This window comes from Uloborus diversus, chromosome 7 (genome assembly GCF_026930045.1).
Source record: "Uloborus diversus isolate 005 chromosome 7, Udiv.v.3.1, whole genome shotgun sequence".
NCBI classification, from domain to species: domain Eukaryota; kingdom Metazoa; phylum Arthropoda; class Arachnida; order Araneae; family Uloboridae; genus Uloborus; species Uloborus diversus.
The window spans coordinates 148,175,420-148,186,447 of NC_072737.1; the positions used below are offsets into that span (position 1 = coordinate 148,175,420).

At 34.4% G+C, this 11,028-nt stretch overlaps 1 protein-coding gene across 1 annotated transcript; it reads right to left on the reverse strand.

The window, feature by feature from the left end:
• Nucleotides 1-3,773: 3,773 nt before the first annotated feature.
• LOC129226462 (uncharacterized) lies at nucleotides 3,774-9,394 on the reverse strand. The gene is made up of 2 exons (XM_054861070.1): nucleotides 9,241-9,394; nucleotides 3,774-4,864 (listed from the first exon to the last, which is right to left on the reverse strand). Exons 1-2 carry the CDS (start codon nucleotides 9,292-9,294, stop codon nucleotides 4,538-4,540), a joined length of 381 nt encoding a protein of 126 aa, XP_054717045.1. The 5' UTR covers nucleotides 9,295-9,394; the 3' UTR covers nucleotides 3,774-4,537.
• Nucleotides 9,395-11,028: the final 1,634 nt, after the last annotated feature.

Here is an 11,028-nt window from a genome sequence, read left to right on the forward strand (position 1 = left end):
CGTCTTTTTTTGTTCTCGCGCCGCCACTGTCTGAAAAACGCCTAAAAAAATGTGTTTTTAGGACATCAATTTTCCAATATTGCTCCAACCGAACAACTAAAAAGTATTTTAAATTAAATACGTAGGGACGAGAGTTAAGGAGAGAAACATGTTGAAGACCCTTCTTTTCAGAGTGACTGAAAAAAAGATGGGAGGTGGGGCACAGTTTGTAGAATTAGAATTATCCTAGTCTAGTTTTATATACATATATTATTGTAACAAAGTTTTATTTACATTTCGCGGCACCATTCTCCTATTCCTGCGGCACCCAGTTCCGAAATCCGATATAACATATTATAATTATTATTATTCCTATCATTATTTATTTATTCTTTTATTTATTTATTTGTAGCTAAAGGTTCGGAAATTAGTTGTCAGCAAACTAAAACCAAATAATTAGTGCCTTTATTTAATTACTTCATTTTACAAAAAAGGAAGTATTGTATTCGCAAAAAGATTTTCATCCAAAAATCGGCGTTAATTTCCATTTTGCTCACCCCCAAATGAATGTTGAGTTTTTTTTTTTTTCGACCCGACCACACGTGGATAAATGCCTAGGGACGTACAGCCACCCGAAATATCCATTTTGACGATCCCCGAGTTAATTACAACGAGTTTTCATGTGACATGTGTATGTACGTATGTATGTCGCATAACTCAAGAACGTAATGTCCTAGAAAGTTAAGATTTGGTACGTAGACTCCTAGTGGGGGGTCTAGTTGACCACCTTCCTTTTGGTTGCATTTGGATGCTCCAAAAGGGGTCTTTTGCCCCTTTTTTATGGGAAATCATTGTTAATTTCGATGGTGTTATAATTTGGGGGACACATGGCGATATATCGCCGGTCATTTGGTCGCCAAGTTTTGTCATCAACTTGGCGACAAATTTGGCGATTTTATTTATTTATTCATTTATTTATTTTTTTAAATCTGAATTCAATTTGGCCACTGCTGGTGATATTTAGAGAGTAGACTATTGAATCATATTAAAACTACCAATAATGAGAAAATGACATTAAATTGGAGTAAAAGGAAGTCATGTGATATACACATCAGCTCGTTTTTTTCTAGATTTTGGAGGGGGCCCGGGCTCCCTTAGCCCCTCCCTCGTATACGCCCTTGGTATGTGTGTGTAGACATGTGTGTTTGTGTGTTTGTGGGTAGTTGTGTTTATGTGGGTGTGGGAGTATGTGTATGTGGGGGTAGTTGTGTGTATGTGTTTGTGTATGTATGTGTTGGTGTCTGTATGTATGCGTGTGTGTGTAAGTGTTTGTGTGTGTAGGTGTATGTGTGTGTATGTGTGTAGGTGTAGGTGTAAGTGTAGGCAAGTAAGTGACGCAACCTGGAGACGGTTTTCGCTAGAGGAGCAGCATCGTGAGGCGGCCGCCCGCGACGGTGGTGCTGCAGAGGGAGGCGGAGTGAAAATAAAATCATAGGAATTCAAAACCGGTCAAGTGAGAACAATAAGCAATCGTGATTGCTCAAAAAAGCCTTCATTCTCCAGTTCAAAAAATACCACCGTTCAGTTCAGTACGTGCAGGAACAGCGGGACAGGATACTTGAAAACGGGATGTATGGTAACCATGCGTATGATGCTTCGGTTGTGTGAAGCATTGACAGCGTTTCCCCGTCTGATGCTTTCACTGTAATAACACCAATTAATCATTTGCAAGAAATAAAAACCACAAACTAAAAATGTTGAACTGATACTGATACATATTATTTCAAATCATCGATGGTTCTATAGAAGCTCATACCTAAAGGGTCTAGCGTTCCCCCTCTCCTAAACATTTGATAGAAATTCAGTAAAATCAATCCCAACAAAACATAAATGTGAAAAAGAAGCCAAGTTCGGTTGAAATGAGGTGAGGGAAAGACTATGTCACCGACAAAAAAAAGTTCAGATCTAAACAGTTACCAAGTTCTATAGCAGTTCCTCATAGAAGTTGGATTTTCCCATGTTCTTCAATTCATTTAGAAAGCAATTTTTTACTTGCTTTGATAATGGATTTTAAACTTGCGGCTAGTTTTAGTCATAACTATTTTTTTTTCTTTCAAACTTGCCAAGTTTTATATCCAATATCAAAGAAAATAAAAAATTGTTTTCTAAATGAATTGAAGAACATGGGAAAATCCAACTTCTATTAGGAACTGCTATGGAACTTGGTAACTGTTTAGATCTGAACTTTTTTTTGTCGGCGACACCGTCTTTCCTGCACCTCATTTCAACCGATCTTGGCTTCTTTTTCACATTTATGTTTTGTTGGGATACTTATTACTTATTGAAAAGCTAAATCAAAGGTTATGTTCTAATTTAGACAGTTATAAATGCAAAGCGTATATTGCAAATACATAATTTCTTTTTTATTTCCCTGCTGTTACGGTGCACTGGTCTGCGGTTTCTTTTTTTTATTTTTTTTAGAAGTAATGAAGATATTTCGATAACTGGGGACTTGGCGCGATCGCCAATTTTGGGCAATAATCATCTGTTTTCCCATTTATCAGCAAGACCAACGTACATTAGCTCTTGGTCTTTGGCTTCCTCAAATTTTCGACAATTGGGAAAATTTGCCAAGACTCATCTCAAAATCTATATGGAGTTTCTTTATTGTTCGGGCGGATTATCATAACGTAGATCGTAAAATATGCAGAATTGGCGAAAATATTTCTCAATTTGAAATTATTGCTGCCATTTCTGCTCCTCCTGTAAAATTTTGCATTTAACTGAGATATAAAGTTTTATAAAATTTTAAAGCCGGTTTTTTTATTTTAAAGGCTTAGCTGTAGATTTGCAATTTTAATTATTTGCTGGATCATTTTTCATTTTAGTGGAAATTAAAGTATTGTTTCAAGCCCCATTTCGGTTAGAAATTAAAGTGTTAATTTAAATTTCAACAACCATGTTTTGGCAACGTTTGACGAGCCCATTTGTTTTGATTTATTTGGCGAAATATTTTGCAATCGCGCGGTGAAGTGATTACGCCATGATGCTCATAAAAAATAGCGTAGTTTTTTGCTAGTTTAATGTAGTTTTTTGACTTTTTAGATTTTTCCCTTGACATATGCATGAAAATCTATCTTTATGCCCAATTTCAAGTATGTGAGACACTTGGAAGTTCGTAAACATTTTGATGAGTGAGTGGGTGAGTGAGTCAGTGTAAAAAATGACACTTTTCAGATAGTAATAATTCCATAACTATAAGAGGTACATTCATGAAATTTAGGATTATAGGTCTACTACGCAGCTCTATTAGCCATACAAAATTTCAAGAACGTAGATTTAATAGTTTTTGAGAAATGAGCGAGCAAAAAGTAGCTTGAAATGGTTTGTGTAAGATACACACTGGCAGATGTGTCGCCTGATTTCCGAACTTGGCCGACACACTGCCGTGTGTCTAAATAACAATATTGCTCTTGAACCAAAGGCAGGGGAAAATTTTCAGTTCTATTTGTAACAATGCATTTTGTTTTCACAAAGTTCATTGATTTTGATTTTGGTGCTTAGAAACACTATAGTTTGGGGCAAACCTAACCTGGCAGTGCCGTAATGCTGTGATTAGGATCTGCGCAGCCTTTCTAATGATGCCCCGTTCGGTTTGCCCCTACTAAAGAAGAATATGTACAATACACGTAATTTTACCCATTTACTAAAATAAAGAAACAAAAAGAGCTTTAAAAGAAAATGTAAAGTAAAAACATTGCAAAGATACTATGATTAGAAAACTAAAACAAATATAAAAAGAAAAACTTTATTTTGGGTCTTTCCATTTGTATTTTCTAATGTAAGACATTACTTAAATGAGATAGACAAATGACAATTAATCTTTTTCACTTTTAATTGATAAACTTAATAGCGAAATATAAATGTATAAAATTAACTTCAACAGTATTATACTAAGCTGTATAAACAAGCTTCAACACTCAATATTGCAAGACAATTTACGTCATAAACTTTGATCTTTAGTTGTTCAACTCAACATTGAAATATAAAATTAGTTCAAAGAAAATCACATTTCAAGATAATTTACCCATCCTAAACTTTAACTTTTAACTGTTTAACCCAACATCAAAAAGTAAAATTACAGTTAAAAAAAATCACACTTCAAGGGTTTATTCATCATAAAATTGGACCTTTAATTACTCTCACATTTCCAGATAATTTGCCGACTTTAACCTTTGACCTTTAATTGTTCAACTCAAAAGCGAAATGTAAAACTCGTTTTGAAAGAATTTCTTTTCAAGATAATTTATCGACTTTTTTTCTGCCGACTTTACTTTGTTCAACCTATAATAGAAATGTAAAAATAGTTTTCAGAATCACATTTAGAAATAATTTACCTATCATGAACGTTGACTATAATTCATTCAACTTTACAGCGAAATGTAAAATTACAGTTTAAAAAAAAATCATATTTCAAGAACATTTATTTATACATTGTAAACGTTGACATTTAATTTTTCAATTGAACAGCGAAATGAAAAAGTCTATTTTTAAAAAATCAAATTTGATAATCATCCATCATAAAGTTTGATTCATTCCTGCCAATATTCGAAAGAAATAATTTGAATAAAATGAACTGATTATTCGGTAAAAGATCAATATAGTCACTGACTAAAAAGACAGCTGCTTCTTCTTCCGAAATATCCGATGTCGATTCTTGTGGCACATCGAAAGGCTTTGAAAATTCGTCATTATAAAAATCTTCAATATCTTTGATCAAATCAGTTGCTTCATCATTTTCAGGGTCAAATATGTCTTCTTCAATTACGTCGAATTCGCCATATTCGTAAATATCGTCGAAAATGGTTCTTGGAGCTTGGAGTACCTGGCGGAAGAAATCAGTTAAATACTTTTTGCGTTTCGATATAAATACAGAAATCAGCAAACTTTTTTCCCGCTGGTAAATTTATTGCTAATTTATTCAAAGTGGTTTCATTTTTGGACTTTTTGCATTGTGTATGGGTTTTCTTGGAAAATTTATTACTTAACGGTTTTTTCCTGATGGAATTATATAATAAATTTTGTCTCCAGGTGTCATTTTAACTTTTTTTTGTTTTGTATAATTTCTATTTTTTGATATTTATACTATCTCCTGTTCCACCGTGTTGCTTTTCTCGGATGATTTTTCATCCAGAAGTTCACATTTCTTTGCATTGAAAAAGGTGTTCCTTGTAACACCGAAACACGTGTCTGCAATATTTTGCAATTTTTGTGCTTTATGACGTTGGATTACTGATTTTTTAAATTATAGTAGGAAAATTGACATGAAGTTAAGTAACCAAAAGGAGTTTAAGGATGACTAATAATTACCTTTTCAGAACTCCTATTTCGAAAGCTCTAAGAAGAAAGACACTTTTAAACAATTTCTGGATGGTAACCCTTCCCCCCCCCCCCCCCCTCTTGTCTAACATCACCAAAAAAAGCCTTAAAATGTGGTTGTAGGATTTGTGCGTTAAGAATTTCAGCATTCTCCTGCTCCTGCTATCAACAAAAATTGCTTAAAACTGAGTTTTTAAAGCCTAAATTCCGAAAAATACCGGAGAAAGCCCTTAAACCATCTCGATTTCAAAATTTCAAAAAAATTCCAAAGGAGAATCCCACCTACTTCCCTAGCTTCTCAACATTCGGGGGAAAAGGCTCCAAAGCATCACTCTTCACCTAAAGTTAGAACTAAAGATAGCCTGCGTCTTGAAGATTTCAGTTTCTAACATTTTGCAAAGCAAACCTGTATCTCTCCCCCCCCCCCCCCCCCATATAACGTCTCCAGTGATAATCTAAAACCACGGTTTGAAACTTGATTTGACGGTTTGAAACTTGATTTGACGGTTTGAAACTTGAAGTCAGAATTGTTTCTGGGGGAGTTCAGACCCTCATCTCTTTCTCTAATCTTCCCACATAGCTTGAAATTTTGTTTTCAGCTTTAGCATGAGTCTATCTCTCAAACCCTTTCCTCCTAAAGATAAGATAGCCTGAAATTGACTTCAGTATTGAGCACAATTTCAGGAAAGAACCCCTTCCCCTTTCCTCTATTGTTATGAAACAACCAATTTTTATTTATTTATTTATTTTTTAAGGCTGAGATAGCTGAAAGTTTTAGGACCCTAACGCCCTTAAATTTCTTAAGATATCTTAAAATTCACTTCATTTTGAAAAAAGAAAAAAAAAAATCCAGAGAAAACCCAATTCTCCGTTCTCCAAACTTTGCCTAAAATTGTAATTTTTAGGTCAGTTTTGAAACTTTTCTGACCCAACAAAGCTTTTTCTGCTTCCACTAAGAAAGATTAACTATTTGCGTTTTCAGGACTTTAATTGGGAGAAATTTCTGGAAAGCAATCTATCGAAAAAAAATTAGATTTTTAATTTACCTGAGCATTTAGAAAGACTAAATATACATAAAAAGAGAAAGCTAGAGAGAAATTTAAACGGGTTAAAGTACGGAAAGTAGTTTTTTTTTAGGAATTTTTTCTCATGGCGCGGGGCCCCCAGAAGAGCGGGGCCCGTAGCATTTGCTACTTCTGCTCTATGGCTAATCCGGCCCTGGGTGTACGGTTTCATTGATCAATGCTCTAATATGACAAACAAATAACATAACGTTTCGTCGGACTTATATCTCCGTGTGACTCTTACCTGTTCCCAGCAAAAAAACATTTGCATGGACGCCGCTTACGTCCGTCAGGAGAAGATAAAGCAGCATCATAGTAATTTGCGAAAAAAGCTTCCAGGAGTGTTTCCAAAAGTTATATGAACACTGGCAGAAGTACATAGTCCCTCAAAGTGACCCTTTGAAGATGGATCTGCTTCGATAATGTGAACTATTCTGGGTAAAGTTTTATACAACTTGTCCCCGAAATTTTGGATCGTACTATGAACAATCTATATAGGATGTAGTTATGCTTCTCTGTTTTGACTGTTGTATGATGATAGAGAAAGAACAACAGACCAAAAAAAAAAAAGAAAGAAAAAAAAATGGAAGAAAAACAAAGACACTGTTGAAAAACCAACTGATTTGCTTTTTTTAATTGAACATATAACTAAGAGTTCAGCAATATTGTAATAATGTATGGATTATGTACACTATACATAGTTAAAAAACTTTAAATTATGTTGTTCAATCATTCAAAAAATAATAATGAGAATAAAAATATGACACCGTCAACAAATTACACAATTAAAGTGGAAAGATTGCACGTAGACATTTTTTAGTCATCAAATTAAACAAAAAAGGTAACAGATAAATTACAATATTTAATCATAATAGGAATATTTTTATATTTATTTAAAATTTATGAATAGAAAAATTTGTATTTTTCATAAAAGCTATAAGAGTGACACAAATTTTTCTGAAAAAAGAAATAGCCATGAAAAGAGTGAGGTTCTTAAAACGCAGCTACAATGAACAAACTCGATATTTACAACAAGTTGATAATAACTGAATACATATACTACTTGATCTGATGTTTGCACGCATAATATTGAACAATTTGATTGTTTTAAATCTTTTATGAAGCACTACAAACAAGTTCAAATTAAATTTTTCAATTTAACAATAATTTGCTGAAATTTAAAAAATTGCTTAATAGAAAATCCTTGAAACTTTTCTATAACATATTATTGAAAATATGATGAAAACGAAAATAACTTTTCATTGATTTTATAAAAATAGATGAAAATAGTTACTTACAATAGAAAAAAATCGATTGCTATAAATGATGCAAAAAAGATGGCGCATTACGAAATAAAGGTGAAACAAGAATGAGAAATAGACAAAATGACATTTCTTGAGCAAAATAAATAATTGCTAAATATTTAAGAAATGCTTGACGAGGGTGGGGGGGTCAACCGCTGATTTTGGAGTAACTCACAACATTCAACTTCGCTCCCAACTTCGGCCTTTTTTGTTTACTACAGAACCGCTACCATCAACGCCTCGGAAGAGTTTCTGAGTCGACTTCAACACTTCCGAAGAAAAAATTCAAAAGTCCCTTTGATTTCCAAATTATGTCACCATTCAAAACGTCTTTAATCAATTTCTTACATTAATGCTCTAAATTCTTCCTAAACAATAGATTAAGTTTGAAAAAAAAAATCTAATTTTGTGAATGGTGTTAGTTTTAAACAACTCGGAAGTGCAATTAGAGTTTAATTTCAGAAATACAGGAAAGGGGGCACGCAAGTGTTCTAAAAATTACCGTTGGTTCAATGGTAATCTAACAAAATGACACAAAAACCGGTTTCGCCATCTCATATTTGTTTCCTTAGTCTCTAATTCGGCAATATATCACCAAATGATCGTCATTCTGAGACGCTATATTAGTTTCGTATTGAAATAAGTAATTAAGAGCCACAAAAAGAAAAAAAAAAGAGTAAATAGGCTTCTTAGAACACCCGATCGAAAACAAAAAGGGAAGTGCACAACTGGAACGTACGCACTCCCCACATGCGAAATTTTAACCTTCTACAGCTTACCATTTTTGAGTTATGACTTATAAGAGATACATACGAACATCCAGCCGCAAGAAACAACGTAATAATTAAATTGTTTGGTACCTGAATGCAGTATTAAAAACTCTTTCAGGAGTGACTAAAATAGAAATTCATACTGAAATTTAAGGAAACAATTGTATATGAAAACAATAACTCCCTTTACTTTGCATTAAAAAGTAAAACAGCAAAGGTCTTTTTTTTCCCCCCGAAAACATCGCCAATTCCATCGGCTTTTCGATGTTTTTAAGGCCGATGGGCCGATGTTTCCTGCAAGTTAGCATCGGTCGCCGATGTCGATGCCGATGGCTAAATTTTTGAACCATCGGCGCCGATGCATCGGCCAGACCGATGCATCGGTCGAGTCCTACCTAGAGGTTCAAGTAGCCCCACTTTACGGTACCTCTGAGGGTGATGGATAAGGGGTTGCTCGGCTCCTGATTTGGATTAAAACACGGATCTCTCTTCAGGGGCTCATCCAACTGGTTTCATCACGAGTAGTGGTAGGTACGGGAGTTTCTGGAGTTTAGTTTAGCGTAAATATATTTTCAAAAGTTTTACTGGTCCATGGTGTGTACGAAAAATGTTGAGAAACGTAATATGAAAAATTCTTCGATTGGTTTAAAATGTCAATTTTATTTTGCGGCATATTTGGAAAGGATATTGATCTTTCTTTGTTCTTATCAACAATCAACAAAAGAAACGAGAAATAATGCTCACCTGCCCTAAAATGATGCCACATGTGAAGAAGAAGAAAACTAATCGCCAGAACATATTCTTCGCTCAGTAATTAAAACGTGAAGAACCATGGCAGAATTAAATGACCGAAGAGCCATTTGACGGTGCTCCTTGCCAAGATATTTTATGAACTGAAGTTATTTCCTTTCGAAAACGGGAAAGGCACGTGAGTACTCAGACTAATAGTTATCTTTTGTGCACCTGTTGCGTTTTCATTTTCGCAGACGAACTCAAAGCAAACAAATATGAAAACTGACTTAATATTTGGAAACGCTTAATGGTTTTAGTATACTTTGAAATGAAAGGAAGAATAAGCATTAAGTAAAGCACAGGTTTGAGTGTTTTTGAAGGAATTAGAATTGGTTTTTTCCTTTTTACTTCCTTTTACAAAAAAAAGGAAGTATTGTATTCGCGAAAAAATTTTCACTCAAAAATCGGCCTTAATTTCTATTTTTCTCACCTCCGAATGAATGTTGAGTTTTTTTCGACCCGGTCACACGTGGATATATGCCTAGGAACGTACGGACACCAAAAATATCCATTTTGACGATCCCCGAGTTAATTACAACGAATTTTCTCGTGACGTCCGTATGTATCTCGCATAACTCAAAAACGGTATGTCCTAGAACGGCATGTTCGATTGCTTATTGTTCTCATTTGACTGTTTTGAATTCCTATCATTTTATTTTCCCGCCAGCACCCTCTGCCAGCACCACCGTCGCGTCGACCGGCCTCACGATGCTGCTCCTCTTGCGATAACCGTCTCCAGGTTGCGTCCATATCCTACACACACACGCATACACACACACGCCTACACACTCATGCCTGCACACAGACACAAACACATATGCCTACATACACACACACACGAACACTTACACACACACGCGCGTACACATACAGCACTGCATACACAACACGCACACACATGCATATATACACACATACACACGCACCCACACTCATGCGCCTACACAAACACACACGCGCATTCATACACACACACACGCTCGTGATTGCGAAAAACATAATTTGAATTTAAGATGCCGAAAATTCAAATTTATATATATATATATATATATATATATATATATATATATATATATATATATATATATATATATATATATATATATATATATATATATATATATTTTAAATTAAAACTACCTTTTGAAGAGGATTTTTTTATCAAAAATTCTTTATGAAGGGGTGGGGTTTTTTGATCAAAACAGCCCTTTCATATGCATAAGCTACTGTATTAGAATTTTCATTCATGTTAAAACCAATGTCTCTGAGGGATGTTTTCACCCCCAAACACCCCAGGATTTATTCTTTCAGAAATAAAAGAATTGATGCTCAATACTTAATGTAGATGAAAATGCATTGGTTAATATTAATGAAAAAAAACTATTTCTCGTAACAATGTATAATGAAAGCATTCTTTTCTGTGCTTCCGAAAGAAAGAATGAACTTTTGTTGTTTTTTTTTTTTTAGTCATTTATCTCCAAAAGTACTTGCTGCTGCTATTTGCTCACAAGAAGCTGTGAAGAATGCCGAATGCATCTTGAGAAAATCATTATAAGATGTTGATTTTTGACTTCGAGAGAAGTTATGCGACGAGAGTAAAGATGGTTCAGGATGCTCTTGGCTCAAAGGATGAGGGAAAAGGTCAAATAATGATTCAATCGCTACGCACAAATATTGAAAGCGTGCAGGAATTGAGAAGTTTTTCATTCACTGGTATCACTTGTAAAACACTTGATTATT